At 40.6% G+C, this 22,689-nt stretch overlaps 2 protein-coding genes across 2 annotated transcripts in view; one reads left to right on the forward strand and one right to left on the reverse strand.

The window, feature by feature from the left end:
• The window catches only part of LOC106084864 (uncharacterized), a 776,497-nt gene that overhangs the window by 34,349 nt on the left and 719,459 nt on the right, over positions 1 to 22,689 (forward strand). The gene's annotated exons all lie outside the window — the stretch shown is intronic.
• LOC106084953 (neprilysin-4-like) lies at positions 11,332 to 13,443 on the reverse strand. The gene has a single exon (XM_013248940.2). It carries the CDS (start codon positions 13,430 to 13,432, stop codon positions 11,357 to 11,359), a length of 2,076 nt encoding a protein of 691 aa, XP_013104394.1. The 5' UTR covers positions 13,433 to 13,443; the 3' UTR covers positions 11,332 to 11,356.

Here is a 22,689-nt window from a genome sequence, read left to right on the forward strand (position 1 = left end):
ATTTTCGCATATTGTGTAGGTTGGTCTGGAAGGCAACATAGGCCATATAATATTTTTGGGTATCGGAAGGGGGACGGATCCTCCCCCTTATGCCAAAAACACAACCCAAAATCAAAAGTGGACCGATCGGGAAAATATAGGTATCAAATGAAAACTATTGGAGAGTAGAATATGAATATGATATTGTCTAAGTATATGTCTAAGTACCCATCGGACCGCCCCGACCACAAAACTCCCCCCAACAGACATATTGGACGTTCATTTCAATATGGGGCTAAAATGAAAGGTATTCGGGGGTAGATTTCGAATCTGGCATACAAAATCTGATGGAAGTATAGGGGGTCACGCCACCCCTCAATAACGCCATTAGACCCATTATGATTATATGATACTTGGCTGAATTGATTTTCTTAAAATTTTCATGAATTGTGTACGTTTGTCTGAGATATCGGGTGGAGATGGATCCTCCCCTTTACCCCAAAAAGCCACCCATATCCGAAAGTGGTCCGACGGGCACAATCAGGGTATCAAATGAAAGGTATTGGAGACTAGAAAACGAATATGGTATAAAAAATTTGGGTCCAAGTACCCGGCGGGCCCCCAACCCCAAAACTCCTCTAAACAGATCAATCCAAAGTTCACGTCAATGTGCGACTCAAATAAAATGTATTAGGCAGTAGATTACAAATATGGCATAAAACATTAGGTCCAAATAATGGGAGGTCGCCCACCCTCAAAATACCCCAGAATGGGCATATTAGCCGACCATGGCTATATGGGACTCAAATGAAAGGTATAAGGGAGTAGTTTATGAATATAACATAAAAATTGGCGTTCAAGACTAGGTGGTGCTTTTTCTCCTAAAGATACGTCAATGGGTTGTTTGACCCATTATTACAATATGGGACTCAAATAAAAGGTATTTGAGAGTTGAAAACGAATTTAATATCCAATTTTGGAGCCAATGTTTTTGGGTGCGCCTTAAAGCACCCCCAAAACGGAATTTCATTTCCTTTGGGAATAAAAAACGAATATGAAATCTATTTTCAGTGTAAAGTGCCGGTGGCCGCCCCAGCCCCAAAACACCCTCCAAACAGTTCATATTTACCGGCCATGGAAATATTGGGCTCAAATTAAAGGGATTTAGAAGTGCAGCAAGAATTTGATATCCATATTTGAGTCGAAATGTCTGAGGTGTCATCCCTCCTCTTATGAGAACATTACCCTTAGGAAGAACATTACCACCAAGAACCGAGAGGGGACAAATTCTCACACATCAATGAGTGCTTTCCGATTCAAATTTAAACTCAAAGATAAGGGACCTTTTTTTATAGCCGAGTCCGAACGGCATCCCGCAGTGCGACACTTCTTTGGGGAAAATTTTTTAAATGACCATGCATGGCATTGTACCTCGCAAAAGTCGCCAACATTAAGAGGGGATAAACACCCCTTTGTCCGATGTTCTCGCCAGGATTCGAACGCGTTTAACGTCATAGGCTACAATGGCACGAATTCGACATCCGAGCGGGCCCGGTTGGATAGTTTTGTATAAATTTTGAGCAATATCCACGGTAAGCGGTTCCCAAGATTCGGCCCGGCCGAACTTAGCATGCTTTTACTTTTTATACCCACCACCACGGGATAGGGGGTATATTCATTTAGTCATTTCGTTTGCAATATATCGAAATATCAATTTCCAATCCTAGAAAGTATATATACTTCGGATCGTCATAACGATGTCCGTGTGTCTGTCCGTCCGCCTATTGTAATCAATCTAAAGCCCTCAAGAATTGAGGTATTGGGTTGAAATTTGGCACATATGCGTCTTTTTGATGCACGCCAATTATGTTCTTGAACGGGCCAATTCGGATCATATTTGCACATAGCTGCTATAAAGACTGATCTGCCGATAAAGGGTCTAATGGTACTTCAAGGCTTCCTGACAACTGACCCAAATATGGTTCAGATCGGACTATATTTAGATATAGCTGCCATATAGACCGATCGCCAGATAAAGGGTCTGACGACCATAAAGGCTTTATTTACTACCCGATTTCGCCGAAATTTAAAACAGTGGGTTATTTTAAGCCCCTATTACATCTGACCTGAATATAATTCAAATCGGGCTATATTTAGATATAGCTGCCATATAGACCGATCTCCCGATAAAGGGTCTGAAGACCGTGAAAGCACACACATGACCAAAATATGGATTAGATCGGTCGATATTTAGATATAGCTGCCATATAGACCGATCTGACGATAAAGGGTCTTAAGGCCATAAAGCTTTATTTTTTATCCGATTTCGCTGAAATTTAAAACAGTGAGTAATTTTAAACCCCCTGACATCTGACCTGAATATAGTTCAGATCGGGCTATATTTAGATATAGCTGCCATATAGACCGATCTCCCAATAAAGGGTCTGAAGGCCATAAAAGCTTTATTTATTACCCGATTTCGCTCAAATTTGCAATAGTGGTTTATTTCAAACCTCCCGACATCTGTCCAAAATATGGATTAGATCGGTCCATATTTAGATATAGCTGCCATATAGACCGATCTCACGATAAAGGGTCTGAAGGTCATAATACATTTATTTATTACCCGATTCCGCTGAAATTTAAAACAGTAAGTTATTTTAAGCCCCCTGATACCTGACCTGAATATGGTTCAGATCGGTCTATATTTAGAAATAGCCGCCATGTTGACCGATCTCCCGATAAAGTATCTGAAGGCCATAAACGCTTTATTTTTTACCCGATTCCGCTGAAATTGAAAACAGTGAGTTATTTTAAGCCCCCTGATACTTGACCTGAATATGGTTTAGATCGGACTATAGTTAGATATAGCTGTCATATAGACCGATCTCCCGATAAAGGGTCTGAAGGCCATTAAAGCTTTATTTATTACCCGATTTTGCTGAAATTGAAAGCAGTGAGTTATTTTAAGCCCCCTGATACCTGACCTGAATATGGTTCAGATCGGTCTATATTTAGATATAGCGTCCATATTGACCGATCTGCCGATAAAGGGTCTGAAGGTCATAATAGCTTTATTTGTTATCCGATTTCTCTGAAACTTGGAACAGTGTGTAGTTTTAAGCATCCCAACATCCAACCCAAATATGGTTCTGATCGGACTATATTTAGATATAGCTGCCATATAGACCGATCTGTCGATAAGGGGACTGAAGCCCATAATGCTTTATTTATTACCCAATTTCGCTGAAATTTGAAACAGTGAGTTTTTCTGAGCCTCCAGATATCCGACTTTAATATGGTTCAGATCGGTATAATTGGATATATCTGCCAAAAGGACCAATATTTTGTTCTACAAAATTAAATAGTGGCATATATAAAGGGTGATTTTTTTGAGGTTAGGATTTTCATGCATTAGTATTTGACAGATCACGTGGGATTTCAGACATGGTGTCAAAGAGAAAGATGCTCAGTATGCTTTGACATTTCATCATGAATAGACTTACTAACGAGCAACGCTTGCAAATCATTTTCAGTGAATGGGCCCTAGAAAAGTTGGCAGAAAATCCGCTTTTTTATCGACAAATTTTGTTCAGCGATGAGGCTCGTTTTTGGTTGAATGGCTACGTAAATAAGCATAATTGCCGCATTTGGAGTGAAGAGCAACCAGAAGCCGTTCAAGAACTGCCCATGCATCCCGAAAAATGCACTGTTTGGTGTGGTTTGTACGCTGGTGGAATCATTGGACCGTATTTTTTCAAAGATGCTGTTGGACGCAACGTTACGGTGAATGAACACATTTCGAACCGAACACTGATTTTGGTAATAAAATTCAATGATTTGCAAGCGTTGCTCGTTAGTAAGTCTATTCATGATGAAATGTCAAAGCATACTGAGCATCTTTCTCTTTGACACCATGTCTGAAATCCCACGTGATCTGTCAAATACTAATGCATGAAAATCCTAACCTCAAAAAAATCACCCTTTATTAGACCACTCAATCTCCGTGCCGAATTTGGGTACTTAAGTTGTCAAATTTTCACCGGATTGTGACGAAAGGATGTTTACATAAATACCAGAGGTGGAGGGTATTCAAAGTTCAGCCCGGCCGAACTTAATGCTTTTTACCTGTTTTTGTTTTTTAATTTTTAAAAACTTATTTTATTTTTTTATAATTGTTCTTTAAAATGTTTTCCATTTTTTTTTTGATTTACAATTTTTTAAAATTTCTTTCATATATAAATAAATTGTCAAACCTATACTCCATACCGTTTAAGGTAATGCTATGTTCTCCCATAAGTCTTTTTTAACGAAATGACTTTTAATGCTTCAAAGTTTCCTTTCAAAAACACAAATAATTTTTTCCAATCAATTTATCTCAAACTTTGACAATATTTTACAATTAATTGTCTGTGAATTTCGCAAACAATTTGTTTAACATTATTGACTATTAAAATCACTGCCATGAAATACGGTCCTTGCAAATCTTTGATTAAGAAACTTCTGCAAATTGGGCTAATAAAACCCTCTAAAGGGCAAACGAAGACGACAACAGCAACAATAGCAACCAGTTGCCATAAAATCAGCCTAATTTTACATAATCATAGCGTGGAATAAACAAAACGAAATGAATATGAATACATTTTGCTACAAAAAAGTGGAAATAAAAAGGAAGAAAAACTGTTCTGCATACAACGATAAATAGGGTGGCATATAACAACTGAATTGCCTTTGGCAAAAAAAAAATTCAACACAAAGGTCAAGGAAAACCGGATGCGTAAGAAAATTCCAAATGGTTTCAAGGGAAATATATAGCTAAGGATTTGGCGGAAGAAATACAAATTTCAATTCTTTTGTAGCTCAATAAACAAAATTCCACAAAGAAAGGCTTTAAGTTGGGCAGTGCCGAACTTTGGATACCCACCACCATGGATATATTCCATAATCTTTAGAACCTTTAGAGCCTTATAGTTGCCTTAATTTTAAATTTCAGCGAAATCCAGCAATAAATCCTCTATAAATATGAGATTTCGAACCTCAATCGGAAGATCGGTCTATATGACGTATACATATATCAAAACATGATATATGTATATGTCATATATCAGGGGACATATTACAATTCACTGTTAAAATTTCAAATGTGCTTTTTACTGGCTTAAGATCCCAAATCGTCAGATCAGTCTTTATGGCAGCTATGTCAAAATATGCTCTGTCTCGACCATCTCCGGTTCAGAGAACGGGAGATATATTCCAACGCTATGTTATAAATTTCAACGAAATCGAGTTATAAATGAGGATTTTATGAGCATAATGCCCTAAATCGGCAGATCGGTCTAAATGGCAGCTATGTGTAAATATACTCCGATATAGACCATATTAAGTTCGGATATCGAAGGCCATAGTCCAAATCACTATGACAAATTTCAGCGAAATAATGTTTGCCTTATTAAAAAGGCGTTAAGTTCGGCCGGGCCGAACTTTGGATACCCACCACCTCGGGTATATATGTAAACCACCTTTCGTTATAATGCATAATTTATGACCCCATATCAGCTATATTGAAATATGTCGCGATTTGGACCAAATTCGCCACGGACACTGAATGGTCCAATAAGTCCAAGTCATTATTCAATTTTGTAGAACAAAATATTGGACTTTTTGGTAGCTATATCCAAATATAGACCGATTTGACCCATATACGATACGGATGTCGAAAAGCCTAGCATAAGTCACTTTGTCAAAATTTCAGCGAAATCGAATTATAAATGCGCCTTTTAAGGGGCCAAGACTTTAAATAGAGATATCGGTCTATAGGGCAGCTATATCCAAATCTGGACCGATCAGAGCCATAGTGAAGAGGGATGTCAAAGGGCTTAACACAACTCACTGCCCCAAATTTCGTCAAAATCGCACAATAAATGCGCCTTTTATGGCCCCAAGACTTAAAATCGAGAGATTGGTCTATATGGCAGCTATATTTAAACCTGAACTGATCTGGACCAAATTGAAGAAAAATAACGAGGGGCCTAACTCAATTCTTTGTTTAGAATTTCGTAGAAATCGGACAATAAATGAGCCTTTTTGTCCCACATTTCAGCGACATTGGACTTTAAATGCGCCTGTTATATGTCCAAAACCATAAATCGAGAGATCGGTCTATATGGCAGCTATATCCAAATCTGCACCGATCTGGGCCAAATTGCAGAAGTATGTCAAAGAGCCTAACACAACTCTTTGTCTCAAATTTTAGCAAAATCGGACAATAAATGCTCCCTTTATGGGCCTAAGACCCTAAATCGGTGGATCGGTCTATATGGCAGCTATATTCAAATATGGGCCGATCTCGGCCGGATTGCAGAAAGACGTCCAGGAGTCTAACACAACTCACTGTTCCAAATTTTGGCAAAATCGGACAATAAATAGGCCTTTTATGGACCCAAGACCTTAAATCGGCAGATCGGTCTATATGGCAGCTATATCCAAATCTGGACCCATCTGTGCCAAATTGAAAAAGGATGTCGAATGGCCCAACACAACTCACTGTCCCAAATTGCGGCAAAATTGGACAAAAAATGTGGATTTTATGGGCCTAAGACCCTAAATCGTCGGATCCGTCTATATGACAGCTATATCCAAATCTGGAGCGATCAAGGCCAAATTGTAGAAGGATATCGAAGGGCCCAACATAACTCACTGTCCCTAATTTCAGCAAAATCGGATAATAAATGTGGCTTTTATGGTCCCAAGACCTTAAATCGGCAGATGGGCCTATATGGCAGCTATATCCAAATCTGAACCGATCTGAGACAAATTAAAGAGGAATGTCAAAGGGCCTAACATAACTCTTTGTCTCAAATTTCGGAGAAATCGGACAATAAATGTGGCTTTTATGGACCCAAAACCTTAAATTGAGAGATCAGTCTATATGGCAGCTATATCCAAATCTGGAGCGATCGAGGCGAAATTAAAGAAGTGTGTCGAAGGGCCTAACGGAGCTTACTGTCCCAAATTTCAGCAAAATCGGACAATAAATGTGGCTTTTATTGGCATAAGGCCCTAAATCGAAGGATAGGTATATATGACAGCTATAGACAAATCTGGACCGATCTGGGCCAAATTAAAGGAAGATGTCGAAGGGCCTAACAGAACCCACTATCCCAAATTTCAGCAATATCGGATAATAAATGTGGCTTTTATGGGTCCAAGACCTTATATCGGCAGATCGGTCTTTATGGCAGCTATATCCAAATCTGGACCGTTCTGAGCCAAATTGAAGTGGAATATGGAAGACCTTAACACAACTCACTGTTCCAAATTTCAGCAAAATCGGATAATAAATGTGGTTTTTATGGGCCTAAGACCCTACATCGGCCGATCGGTCTATATGGGGGCTATATTAAGATATAGTCCGATAAAGTCCATCTTCGAACTCAACCTGCTTATAGACAATCCTAAATCGGCCGTGCAAAGCTTCTACTCAATAAACTTATTTTTAAAGACTGTAGCGTGATTTCAACAGAGATATGGAGGGACATTTCAAGATCGTCTTAGATTTTTACGCTGATCAAGAATATATATACTTTATAGGGTCGGAGATGGATATTTCGATGTGATGCAAACGGAATGACATAATGAATATTCCCGCATCCTTCGGTGGTGGGTATAAAAATGCTTCAGTTATGCGCTTAAGACCCTAAATCGTCTGATCGGTATAAATGGCAGCTATATCTAAATTTTACCTGATATAGACCAAACTCGGTTCGGATATTGGGGGCCTCCGTGCAATTCACTGGTTACAATTTTAGTGAAATCGGGCTATAAATGACCCTTTTATGGGCTTAAGACCCTAAATCGTTAGGTCGGTCTATATGTCAATTATATTTAAGTATACTCCAATCTGAACCCTATTGGGTCCCAAAGTCGACGGCCATAATAGAACTCACTGTTCGAACTTTGAGCGAAATCGGGTAATAGATGCGCCTTTTATGGGCCTAAGACCCTGAATCGGCAGATCGTTCTAAAAGCCAGATTTATGTAGTTATAGCCCGATATGGATCATTTTTGAATCGGATATTGGAGGCCATGGGACAACTAACTGTGTCAAATTTCATCGAAATCGGGCAATTATTGCGTTTGTTATGGGCTTAATACCCTTAATCGGCAGATCGGTCTATATGGCGGCTATATCCAAATATAGTCCGATTTGGCGCAATCAAGATCTTCACCTCGGTATCGCTACGGGTCTGTGAAAAATTCACCTCAATATTTCAGTTGTTAAAGACTGTAGCGTGATTGCAACTCACGGTTAGCCCCGATGACGTCACACTGTGCCGTCGCACAGTGGGAGAAAATCGAAAAAATTAATAAAAAAATATACTGTGTGAGAACGGGTAGAGATAGATTAGGTTTGGTTAAAATGGCAGTCTGCCATCAGACTCACTTGAACGGTTTCGTCCATTGTGATACCACAGGAACAGAAGAAGGAAGATGCCTTCTAGTTCCTACCGTTGAACCATCCAGATCGCTTTAAAAAGCCCAATAACTTGCGAATGTTCACTTCCGCTAAATCAGACAGGTTCTCAAGGAAATGAGAACCTAAAGTGGAACTCGTTCTGACTGCTAGTGCGGGACACACACACAGCAGGTGTTCTATATTCTCACCCTTCAGTCTGTCAGCATGTTTTCCGATTAGACAGTGACCTGTTATGACGGACACAATGACTGAGACGTATGTTCTAGCCAATGACAGCAAAGCAGTAGACCTCTTCAAGTCTAGATGAGGCTACAGCCCTTTGTGACCATTTATCATTCGTAAATCCTTCGGGCCTGGTCCTGAAAACTTAGCTTACATGTCGCTAGAGGCATACCCTCAGATTTCAGTGTCCCTGGAGTGTGTAAGGTAGTTCCTAGTCTCGCAGGCTTTTCCGCTTTATTATTCCGGGATATCTAGGTGGCCCGGCACCCAAAACAGGTGAATTTTGAACTGTTCATCCATCTCGTTGAGAGATCTGCGACAGTCGAGGGCGGTTTTTTTTTCAAAAATACTTTCTCCGGGGATTTCATGGCTGCGCGGCTGTCTGAGAAGATATTTATGCCCATTGTCGTTATGGCAATATTTCTTTGCCATTCCACCACTCCGCTTGATACACACTGCAGTTGGTCGGGCAACCCTTTCAATATGACCAGTTCTAGACCTTGAGAGTAAACCCCAAAGTCCACCTGGTCGTTTGGTTTGGAACCATGCGTATAGAAGTCTATGTAACTTCTTTTACCAGGGATATCGTAGTTCCAATCGGTTCTATCACGAATAGTGGTACGATAATTTTTTATCAAAAAGCGGCTCAGGTAGGGTGTAATCCACACTGCCTGGAACATCGGATATTGTGTCAAGGATAACACAGTGTCCGTAGTCGCCACATGACCAATGAGAAAGCTTCCTTAACCTCGCGGCAGTGGTCGCTGCAATTAGGGTAGCCACAATGTCCAGAGGCATAAGATGTGGCATTAAATTCAGTGCATCAGATGGTGTCATCCTCAGTGCGGCTGTGACGCACAAACAAGCCATCCATTGGATCCGGTTAAGTATTGAGAAGTAGGTGGATTTTTGAAGCGCCGTCCACCAGACCACTACACCATATAGCATAAAAGGTCTGACAACTGCAGCATATACCCAATGCATGACACGCGGTCTAAATTCCCAACTTTTGCCAATGGCGCTCTTGCAGGTGTATGGGGCAAGAGTGGCCTTCCTTGCCCTTTTCAAAATGTTGGATTTGAAGTTCAATTTCCTGTCTGGCAAAACACCCAGGTATTTTGCGCTTACTGTCAATGGAACATTCTCTTCACCCAAGGAGACAGTCCAATGTCCAGAGGCATAAGATGTGGCATTAAATTCAGTGCATCAGATGGTGTCATCCTCAGTGCGGCTGTGATGCACAAACAAGTCATCCCTTGGATCCGGTTAAGTACTGAGCAGTAGGTGGATTTTTGAAGCGCCGTCCACCATACCACAACACCATATAGCATAATAGGTTTGACAACTGCAGTGTATACCCAATGCATGACTCGCGGTCTAAATCCCCAACTTTTGCCAATGACTTTCTTGCAGGTGTATAGGGCAAGAGTGGCCTTCCTTGCCCTTTTCAAAATGTTGGATTTGAAGTTCAATTTCCTGTCTGGCAAAACACCCAGGTATTTTGCGCTTTCTGTAAATGGAACATTCTCTCCACCCAAGGCGACAGTTTCCATTGTAGGCAACTTGTATCTCCTGCTGAAAAGACCTATTTCTGTCTTGCACGGATTTATTCCTAGACCACATTCGGTAGCCCACTTTGTAGAGCTTCCTGAAGTATATCTCATAGAGTGCTGGGAAACATTCCCCTAACCGCAATTGCCATGTCATCAGCATACGCGACCACTTTTACGCCTTTTTCTTTCAGAGACAATAATTTATTGTCAATGGCTATATTCCAAAGTGGAGGAGACAGAACACCTCCTTGAGGAGTTGTTATTGTCAATGGCTATATTCCAAAGTAGAGGAGACAGTACACCTCCTTGAGGAGTTCCTCTGCTAACCCTTTTTTTTGGGATCCACAGATCCCACGCCTGCCGTAATGCATCTTTTAGTAAGTAAGTTATTAATAAACTTTCTTACGGTAGAGTTGATGCCTAGAAACTTCAACTCCTTCATGATTGACGTCGGTTTTACATTATTGAAAGCACCTTCAATGTCATGAAATGCTACCATTGTATATTCCTTGACAGCGAGAGAACCCTCTATGTAGCCGACTAGGTCGTGAAGGGCTGTTTCAGTAGATTTGCCTCTACTATATGCATGGTGCTCCCGCGACAGCCGATCTCCAGGGATCTTTTCCCTAAGATATGTTTCTGTCAACCTCTCACGAGTCTTCAGCTTAAAGGATGACAGACTAATAGGACGAAAATCTTTCGCCTTCGTGTGGTAGGGTTTTCCTGCTTTCGAAATGAAACCCTCGACTAAACTCCGCTTTTCAGTAATAAAATGGCGGAGTATACAGAACACTTTTCACTTTTACGTACAAACATTGTTTTCAACCAGTGTTGCCACCCCGAACATTTTAAGTCAATACTTTTTATTTTGGTTTTGAACACCATTGTTTTTGCTTAGCAGAAACCTTTTTGGGTAGCCAGGCCCGGCCCAAAGGGCCCATTTAGTGTCATTTCCCTCCAGTTGTGGACTAATGAGTTCTACTTTGCCATACATTTTTATTAAGGCTGTAGAATCTTAAAAAAATAAAAAAAAAAATGTATAAGCAAAACTTTCTCACGAATAGTTTTTCTTTCGAAAAACTTATTTATTTCGAAAAGATTTTTTATACCTCTACATCATTAAACTCTAATAAATCGTGCACTTCTCCTGTGGATTCATCGCCGCCTTCACGGGACACTGAAAGGCCAATGAAAATTCCAAAAGATTTGACAATGGCCCTATAACACGAAACTTGTCGGGGACATGTTCATCACTGGAGGTGACAAAATTACGCAAAACAGGATGCGTAGAACTGCACCATAGTTGAGCATAGGCTATGAAAAACAGCTGATTGTTGGTGTAGTTGAGACGTGGCAATACCTCCCAGGCCATATTCTGTTGGGCTTGTATAACATCATACCAATTGCGATAGGCCTCATAGGCCAAACGTACTCCACCATTATCGGCTATATTCTCGGACTGGGAGGCTGAGGGCTTCAAATGGCGATCATTGTATACATAGTCCTGATATTGCTGCCTGAAACAATCAATGAGGGTTTTGAAATTCTTTCCGGCCTCCTCATCCCACCAGTCATCATAGTTGCCGGCATGGTCAAACATGCGCCCCTCCTCATCAAACCCATGGATGAGTTCATGGGATATCAAAAATCCCAAGGTGGCAAATTTCAAGGCATGAGGATAGAAATCGGACCATAGGTAATAGGGTTGTAGTATGGACACGGGAACTTTTATGAGATTTTCATGCAAAACAAAGGCAGGGGTGAATGAAAAGTCACGCTCATCATGATTGCGGGGAGGCTGTGTTAACCGGGCCCTGACCTCTTTGGAGTTTAGAATTAAAATGGCCTTGACATTTTCCACATAGTCGTGTTTGTTGACCACTAAATCCTCCAGCTCTTGGGTGAAATCCCTCTCCTGATGGGCATTCAATTGCAAACGAATATTTCTCAATTTATGCAAGGCTCGGCTGCGCGTGTGATTGCTCATCCAATAAAATCTCATTAAGCCCAAAGATTTCTGAAAGGTGATCTTAATGGCCTTCCACATCATTTCCACATCATGCTCCATTTGATGGCTGTTGTACTTGCGATAGACCATGTTGTCCAATATGTTGGCAAAATGCCTTTGGGTGCGCTTCAGACACTTCAGCTCATGTTCATAGTGGGTAGAGGGCTGGATGAGCATAAAGTGCTCCAGCAAGTAGTAAAACACATAGTTGGCCACTAAACGCCTCCTTTCGTAATTCACCACATCGATGAGGCGATTGATCTCATGGCCACTGAGTCCATAGATGTGACCTTGGGGCACCGTGCCCAGGGAGATATTGAAAAACTCCTTGAAATCCAAGGAGGGATAATACTTGTCATGCATTTCATCCAGCGTGGTAACCGTCAAGTTGGAGGAAATTTCATCCTCATTGCCCTTGATGAACTCCACCGCCAAACGAGTTTCAAAATCGAAAATCTCCTGAGCCGTCTTCTTGGCCAACTCGATGTCCAAATCCAAGAGGGTGTGCATAAATTGAGTCATACTCGCCACACGCATGTCGCGATAGATTTCATTCTCCTCATCTACATAGAGGGATTTTTTGCGCAGCGATGTCGGCTGTAATCTTAGGCGCAAGCTGTTCTTTTGATTGTCCAGCGGATCAGCTTCTATTTCGGTGCCCACTATCAAGCGTATGTTGTATTTGTAGGCGATTTTCGCCACAGTGGGCATCCATTCGAAATCACTGGCATTCCACGACTCACCCTCGAGTACAGGCATTTGGCCAAATTCCGCCACGATTTCCTTCAGCTTATCGGCATAGATATTCTCCACCACATCCAAGTTCATGCAGGACTCGTAGAAATTTTTCACCTTCATGTCGGCCAAGGTGTCAGTGGTGGTTTTCTCCTCGAGCACAGCCAAAATCTTGCGACCCAAGGCACTCGAAATGGTTTCAAAGGCATTATTTATGTAAGGATATGAGTTGGGCGGATTGAGGCGATAATAATTGCCACAGGAAAACTCATAGAAATCCTCACAGGGATCCTGCGATTCATTCATGTAGTTGCGAATTTCCGCAGACTTGGCCAGACGCACTAAATTTTTTAAATATCCACGACTAACTTCCCCAAAGGGGTTTGAAGTTTTGCCAAGAACCAAGGCAATACACCACACCAGCACTGCTGTGGAAAGTTTCCAACTACTTGGAAACATTTTTCGAGGAGTTTTTTTTTGTTTTTGGTTTTGTCTTCTTTCCGTTTACCATACGCTTTCAAAGCTATTTCGCAACTAAAGAGCAGATTATTTTCTTATGTTTCCAACATTTCCAACGCAGTGCGATCTTTCTTTTTGTCAGTAAGGGTTATCATCTGAGAGTCAACCACAAGCAAATCAAAAAAAAAAAGTGGAACAAATCTGTCCTCAGACACATTTTTACACTTAGTTTTCAAGTTCATTTCGCTGCTATCATTCTGTACTGAAACGGAGGCAATTGATAATGGCAACATAAAAACAATATCAGCTGGTAGCCGGTTTATACCCATTTGTTGTGTAAGAGAGAGAGTAAGTGAGAGAGAGCGTATTGTTTATAATATTTGATAAGCTTGCAAGAATACACTTGACAAATATCGTAGGTATTAAATATTCTTCGGATATTTTGCTGGATTTTCATTTCAGAAGAAAAGTTGATCAAAGTTTTTTTTCTTTTCAAAGATAGATAGAAAGAAGCCGATCTGAGGACAATCGCTTCTTGGATAGAACGATCTTTATATCGGACACAGTCAATCAGGTGGGGATCTTGGACATGAAATTGTACTAAAATTAGGAGGCTCATAGATATATATCACTAGCCGAACCGGGCCCGCTCCACTGCGCCTTCTTTAACTTAACTCTCTAATATCTTTTTTGGGTGGGGACACCGCCCTGAAGCCTATAACGCTAAATGCGTTCGAATCATGCCAAGAACATCGGACAAAGCGGTGGTTATCCCCTCTTAATGTTGGCGACATTTGCGAGGTACAATGCCATGCATGGTCATTTAAAAAATTTTCCCTAAAGAGGTGTCGCACTGCGGGACGGCGTTCGAACTCGGCTATAAAAAATTTCCCTCTTTATTCAGTTTAAACTTGAATCGGAAAGTTCTCATTGATGTGTGAGAAGATGGCCCCATCTAGGTTCCTGGTGGTAATGTTCTTCCTTAGGGCAATGTTCTCATTAGGGGAGGAATGGCACCTCTGTCATTTCGATTCAAATATGGATATCAAATTCGTACTTCACTTTCAAATCCCTTTAATTTGAGCCCCATATTGCCATGGCCGGTAAATATGAACCGTTTGGAGGGTGTTTTGGTGCTGGGGTGGCCACGGGCACTTTGCACTGACAATATATATCAAATTCGTTCTTTATTCCCAACGGAAATGAAGTTCAGTTTAGGGGGCTTGGCTTCAAAATTGGATATTCATTTTCTATTCTCAAATACCTTTTATTTCAGTCCCATATTGCTATAATCGGTCAAATATCCCATTTGACGTATCTTTTAAAGGAAGAGCGCCACCTTGGCTTGAATGCAAATTTTAATGTCACATTAGTAATCTACTCCTTAATACCTTTAATTTGAGTCCCATATAGCCATGGTCGGCTAATATGCCCATTTGGGGGTATTTTGTTGTGGGCGACCTCCCACCCTCCCGACCTAATGTTTTATGCCATATTTGTAATCTACTGCCTAATGTTTTTCATTTGAGTCCCGCTGGGTACTTGGACCCAAATTTTATACCATATCAAATTCGTTCTTTATTCCCAACGGAAATGAAGTTCAGTTTAGAGGGTGCTTTAGGACGTATCCCAAAATACTTGGATCCAAAATTGGATATTAAATTCGTTTTCTATTTTCAAATACCTTTCATTTGAGTCCCATATTGTCACAATGGGTCAAGTAATCCATTTGATGTATCTTTAGAAGGAAAAGCGCCACCTTGACTTGAATGCAAATTTTAATGTCATATTCGTAATCTACTCTCAAATATCTTTCATTTGAGTCCCATATAGCCATGGTCGGCTAATATGCCTATTTGGGGGTGGTCGACCTCCCATTACTTGGACCTAATGCCGTATGCCATATTTGTAATCTACTGCCTTATACTTTTCATTTGAATCCCATATTGACTTGAACTTCGAATATAACTGTTAAGAGAAGTTTTAGAGTTGGGGGGCCCACTGGGCACTTGGACCCCAATTTTAATATCATATTAGTTTTTTGGTCTCCAAATCCCTTTTTGTGCCCATCAGACCACTTTCGGATATTGGTGGCGTTTTTGGGGTAAGGTCGAGGGTCCGCCTCCACCCGATGTCTCAAAATTATATAGCCTATGTTTCCCTCCAGACAAAAGTACACAATCTATAAAAACTTTAAGAAAATCGGTTCAGCCATGTGTTATATAGTCATAAATGGGTCTAACGGCGTTTTTGAGGGGTGGCGTGACCCCATATACAATACTTCGATCTGATTTTGTATGCCAGATTCGAAATCTACTCCCGAATACCTTTCAATTGAAACCCATATTGAAATGAACGTCCAATGTGTCTTTTGGGGGAGTTTTGTGGTCGGGGCGGTCTGATGGGTACTTAGACTCAAATTTTGATATCATATTCGATTTTGCTCTCCAATACCTTTCATTTGATACCCATATTGTCCCGATCGGTCCACTTTTGATTTTGGTTTGTGTTTTTGGCACAAGGGGGAGGGTCCGTCCCCCTTCTGATATCAAAAAATTATATAGCCTATGTTACCGTCCAGACCAACCTACACAATACGCGAAAATTTCAAGAAAATCGGTTCTGCCCTCATTCAGTCTATAGGGAACAAACAAACCGAGTCCCATATATCAGTGATTGGCTAATGTGCCCATTTTGGGCGTTTTTCTGGAGGTGGGGTGACCCCCTATACTTCGTCAATGTATTTGTATGCCAGATTCGTTATGTAGTCCCGCATACTTTTCATTTGATACCCATATTGTCCTTACACACTCGGTACACTTTTGATTTTGGGTGGTGTTTTTGGGGAAACGATGGAGGGTCCGCCCCCTTCCGATACCGAAAAATGATATAGCCTATGTTTCCTTCCAGACCAACCTACACAATATGCGAACATTTCGAGAAAATTTATTCTGCCGTTTTTCAGTCTATACGGAACAAACAAACCGAGTCCCATATATTAGATACCCATATTGTTCTTATCGGTCCACTTTTGATTTTGGCTGATGTTTTTGGGGTGGAGGGTCCGCCGCTTTTCTTTATCAATCTTCTTATATAAAAAAATCAATTTGTGTTTGTTTGTAGGTTTGTTTGTTTGTGTGTTCCTTATAGACTCAAAAACGGCTGAACCGATTTTCTTGAAATTTTAATGATCCCGTGGTGAAAATAGGGTACTAAATTTTTTGATGTTTGAAGGGGGGGCGGGCCCTCCCCCTTACCCTAATTTTCACAAACCCCAGATCTCGGAAACGGGTGGTGCAATTTAATAAAAATTTTTATGCTCTCTTATAGTAACCTAAAATCAAACATTTGGTATCCAAATTTCGGATGGGGTACCTAGGGGGGCCGCCCCATCCCCAAAACTTACTATATATATATAGACCAATCATGACAATATGGGACTCAAATGAAAGGTATTTAGAATAAGAAAATGTATCTGATATCCAATTGTCGGACTAAGCGTTTGGGGGACCACCCCAACCCCCAAAAAACCCCTAAATTGGACAAATTTACCGACCATGGCAATATGGGACTCAAATGAGAGGTATTTGCGAGTAGAATACGAATCTGATATCAAAATGTCCGACCAAGTGTTGGGGGCCGCCACTCCCCAAAAACATCTCCCAAAGGGGACTTATTTACTGACCATGGCAACATGGGGCTCAAATAGAAGGTATTTTAATGTAGTATACGAATATGACATGCAAATGTGGAACCAAGTGTTTTGTGGTTCGCCCATCCCCAAAAACACCCCCCAAAGAGCACAAATTTACGAGCATGGCAATATGGGGCTCAAATGAAAGGTCTTTGGAGGTACTCCACGAATCCGATATCAACATTTGGGAAAAGGTTTCTATGGGGCCAACCCACCCCATAACACCGCCCAAATAGGAAATTTTTTCTGACCATTGCAATGTAGGGCTCCAATAAAAGATACTTTAAAGTAGAATACGAAGCTGATATATATTTTCGAAGAAAGTCACTGAATGACCGCTCCATCCCCCAGAACACCCCCCAAACCGGACATGTTTGCAGACTATGCAAATATGGGTAGCAAATGAGAGGTATTCTGGAGTAGACCACGAATCTGATGTCAACATTCAGGACCAACTGTCGACGTCCCACCCCCATAACAACCTCCAAATAGGACGTATTTGCTGACCATGGCAATTTGGGTCTTAAAGAGTGTAGAGCTCTCCACAAAGCGGACATATTTGCTGAATTTTGCAATAACAATTTGAGATTAGAAAACGTATTTTATATCCAACTTTGAGTCCATTGGCAATATGGAGTTCAAATTAATGATATTAAGAGCAGAGCACGATGTTTATTTATTTTTAGGGCTAAGTGTTTGGGGGACAACCCCACTCCCCAAAACATACCTAAATCGGACATATTTACCGACCAGGTCAATGTGCAGCTCCAATGAAAAGTATTGGGCAATAGAGCACGAAATTGATACCCATTTTTGGAATAAATTTTCTGGGGGTCTACTCCTTCCAAAAACATGCCAAAAACAGCAAATATTTACTGACCATCGTAATATGGGGCTCAAGTAAAGGTATTTGGGAGTAGAATACGCATCTGATATCCAAATGTGGGACAATGTATTTGGTGCACCGCCCCTTCCCCAGGAGGACAAATTTACCCACCCAATGAAAGGTATTTGAGATTAGAAAATATATATGATAAGCAATTTCGGGGCAAAATGATTGGGGTACGCCTGATCCCATAAACTTCCCTCTAACCAATGGCAATATGGGATTAAAATAAATGGTATTTGAGAGAAGAGCACGATGCGGATTTTTTTTCTGGGCTAAGTGTCTGGGGACCAACTCATCCCATAAACTTCCCTCTTACCAAATAAAATGGTATTTAACAAGTAAGAGCGTGCTAAGTTCGGCCGGGCCGAATCTTGTATACTCTCCACCATTGATCGCATTTGTCGAGTTCTATGCGCGATATCTCTTTATAGACAAACATAGAATATCGAATAAGAACTGTTATCCTATTGGAGCTATATCAAGTTATAGTCCGATTCGGACCATAAATGAATGCTGATTGACACTTTAGAAGTCATTGTGTAATATTTCAGTTCATTCGGATAAGAATTGCGCCTTGTAGGGGCTCAAGAAGCTAAATCGGGAGTTAGGTTTATATGGGAGCTGTATCAAGCTATTGATCGATTCAGACCATACAAGACACGTATGTTGAAGGTCATGAGAGAAGCCTTTGTACAAAATTTCAGCCAAATCGGATGAGAATTGCGCCCTCAATTGGCTCAAGAAGTCAAGATCCAAGATCGGTTTATATGACAGCTATACCAGATTATGAACCGATTTGAACCATACTTAGCACAGTTGTTGAAAGTAATACCAAAACACTACGTGCAAAAGTTAAATCGGACGATAGTTTAGTTAAATCGGACGATAATTGCGCCCTCTAGAGGCTCAAGAAGTCAAGACTCCAGATCGGTTTATATGACAGCTATACCAGATTATGAACCGATTTGAACCATACCTGGCACAATTGTTGGATTTCATAACAAAATACGTCGTGCAAAATTTCATTCCAATCGGATAAGATTTGCGCCTTCTAGGGGCTCAAGAAGTCAACACCCAAGATCGGTTTATATGGCAGCTATATCAGGTTATGGACCGATGTGAACCATACTTGGCACAGTTGTTGGATATCATAACAAAATACGTCGTGCGAAATTTCATTCCAATCGGATAAGATTTGCGCCTTCTAGAGGTTCAAGAAGTCAAGACCCAAGATCGGTTTATATGGCAGCTATATCAAAACATGGACCGATATGGCCCATTTACAATACCAACCGACCTACACTAATAAAAAGTATTTGTGCAAAATTTCAAGCGGCTAGCTCTACTCCTTCGGAAGTTAGCGTGCTTTCGACAGACAGACGGACGGACGGACAGACGGACGGACGGACAGACGGACGGACGGACATGGCTAGATCGACATAAAATTTCGCGACGATCAAGAATATATATACTTTATGGGGTCTCAGACAAATATTTTGAGTAGTTACAAACAGAATGACGAAATTAGTATACCCGCATCCTATGGTGGAGGGTATAAAAATGGTAAAATAAAATAAAATAAATGGTGTTTGAGAGAAAAGCACCATGCGGATTTTTTTCCGGCCCAAGTGTCTGGGGATCGACTCACCACGAAAACCCCCGTAAGTCGGACATAGATATTTGCTATTCAAGGCAATATGGAACTCAGATCAAAGGTACCATATTTGGGAGCAGATCACGAAATTCATAACCACTTACGGGACCATGTTTCTAGGGGTCCACATCACTCCCTTAATCCTCTTACTCCCATAATGAGAATGTCGGGCTCAAATAAAGTCTTTTAAGTATGGAGTACATCTAACATCCAATCTCAAATAACCCTAAACCCTTTGATCAAATTCATAAATCAGTAAAGGGATTCATATAAAGGTATTTAAATTGCTTAACTGCTAGCCAAGCGATATACATACAAATACTATTTTCGTAGCATGGTATTTCACTAAAAGCTCTTTAATTGTCGAAAATAAATATTTAAAAAATATTTTTTTTTCCATATAAAGTAAAGGCAGCGGAGCGGGCCCGGTTCAGCTAGTAAATTATAAAGCCTATTCCTACTACCTGACCATGTTCGCTATCTTCTCCCGAATACCTGTCATTTGAGTCCCATATTGCCGTGATCGTCAAACAGACCTATTTTAAGGGGTTTTGGGGCTGGGGCGGCCCCCCAGGTACTTGGACCCAACTTTTTTTATAAGATTCGTACTCTACTCTTAAATACCTTTCATTTGAATCCCATATTGTCCCGATTGGTCCACTTTGATTTTTGGGTAGTACTTTTGTAGTAAGGGGGAGGGTCCGCCCCCCTCTCGATATCAAAAAATTATATATCCTATGTTTCCTTGCAGACCTACCTACACAATCTGTGAACATTTCAAAGTAATCGGTTCAGCCGTTTTTCAGTCTATACGGGACAAACCGACAAACAAACTTTATATGTAAGATAGCCATCACCGTTTTAGCGGGCCCCTTGTTTTAGGGTCCTGAAAAGGCGCATATTTTACCCTATTCATATCTCATCATATCTCAGTAACGTGCCTTATTCTTGGACATGAAACTGTACTGAAAGTACAATAGGAGGCTCATAGATATATTGGGTTGCCCAAAAAGTAATTGTCGGTAATATACAATAGTAGTAATATAGTCGGCGTTGACAAATTTTTTCAACGGCTTGTGACTCTGTAATTGCATTCTTTCTTCTGTCAGTTATCAGCTGTTACTTTTAGCTTGCTTTAGAAAAAAAGTGCGCGAAATTTTGTTTACATTTTTTTGTTTGGCATCAATTTTAATATGGGTACCACATGTATTGAAAGAAATTCATTTAACAAACCGAATCAACGCTTGTGATATGCACCTTAAACGCAATGAATTCGATCCGTTTTTAAAACGAATCATAACTGGAGATGAAAAATGGATTGTTTACAACAACGTTAGTCGAAAACGATCATGGTCCAAGCATGGTGAACCAGCTCAAACCACTTCAAAGGCTGATATCCACCAAAAGAAGGTTATGCTGTCTGTTTGGTGGGATTGAAAGGGTGTGGTATATTTTGAGCTGCTTGCAAGGAACCAAACGATAAATTCGGATGTTTACTGTCAACAATTGGACAAATTGAATACAGCCATCAAGGAGAAGCGACCAGAATTGGTCAATTCCACCAAGACAACGCTAGACCGCACACATCTTTGGTCACTCGCCAAAAACTGAGTGAGCTTAGCTGGGAACTTTTGATGCATCCACCATATAGCCCTGACCTTGCATCATCAGACTACCATTTATTTCGATCTTTGCAGAACTCCTTAAATGGTAAAACTTTCGGCAATGATGAGGCTATAAAATCGCACTTGGTTCAGTTTTTTTGCAGATAAAGGCCAGAAGTTCTATGAGCGTGGAATACTAAATTTGCCAGGAAGATGGCAAAAGGTTATCGAACAAAATGGCAATTATATATTTGATTAAAGTTCATTCTAAGTTTTATTAAAAATGCATTTACTTTCTTTTAAAAAATCCGCAATTACTTTTTGGGCAACCCAAATATCACTAGCCGAACCGGGCCCACTCCACTGCGCTTTCTTTAACTCTCTAATATCTTTTTAGGGTGGGGACACCGCCCTGAAGCCTATAACGCTGAACGCGTTCGAACCGACAAACGAACTTTATATGTAAGATAGCCATCACCGTTTTAGCGGACCCCCCGTTTTAGGGTCCTGAAAAGGCGCACATTTTACCCTATTCATATCTCTTCTTATCTCAATAACGTGCCTTATTCGTCTTTATTATGTAATTCCCAGCCCTGTCTCATGTCATAAAATGCGCATGCGCAACTTCTTGTTTGCGCAACACATAAATATTTAAACAGTTCGATTAGTTTCTGTTTGTTGATAACGCATAGAACGTCCCCCTTACTGTTTGCTGTTTGTTATTCAACAAAAAAAAAAACAACAAAACAACTGTCCGATAGCGAGTGCGGACACACATTATCTTTGAAACTTGCGCTTGCAAGGAAATGACTCGCATAAGTAATAATACCACGAGGAAAACATAATTTGTTCTTGTCTTGTCGTTCATTGTATTACAGCATGGTGCGGGGTGTGTTTGTGTGCGTACATTTCCATTTCATGTTCAGATGTAATGCTTTTGGTAGCATTTAATTACACAATTAATATCAAATTAGGTCATATTATGAATAAACATACATCAGATGATGATGTTGTGATGGCAATGACTGCGGCGACCAACAATGTAGGCAACCATTAAGGCGACTGTGGCCTGGCCTAGAGGCTATGGCGTCTGTTCTCGCTATCGTTTTTGACGACGGTTTTTCTTTGCAGCTGGCCCTCTGTTGATGTTTGGCAAATATTTAGCTTTGTATGCTAGCAGACAATTCTAGAGTGTGGTGAGCCAAAGTGCTGCAATGATCCATCGGTACATACAGTAGTTGTACGGTAATGTGTAGTTGATATGTAATTACATTAAGTATAGCTTGTTACTCTCCTCAGGAGCTCATGGCATTGTTATCATCTGCGTTCTTCATTTGGCGCAAGCATAATCGTTTAAGAAATTAAATACGCGCACCAGTTGTAAACAAATGTATTCAATTACATCACTTTGTCGGT

This window comes from Stomoxys calcitrans, chromosome 2 (assembly GCF_963082655.1).
Source record: "Stomoxys calcitrans chromosome 2, idStoCalc2.1, whole genome shotgun sequence".
NCBI lineage: Eukaryota > Metazoa > Arthropoda > Insecta > Diptera > Muscidae > Stomoxys > Stomoxys calcitrans.

Excerpts from the sequence above, each read along its gene's own strand:
- LOC106084953 (XM_013248940.2), bottom strand. The coding sequence starts at position 13,432 with ATGTTTCCAAGTAGTTGGAAACTTTCCACAGCAGTGCTGGTGTGGTGT.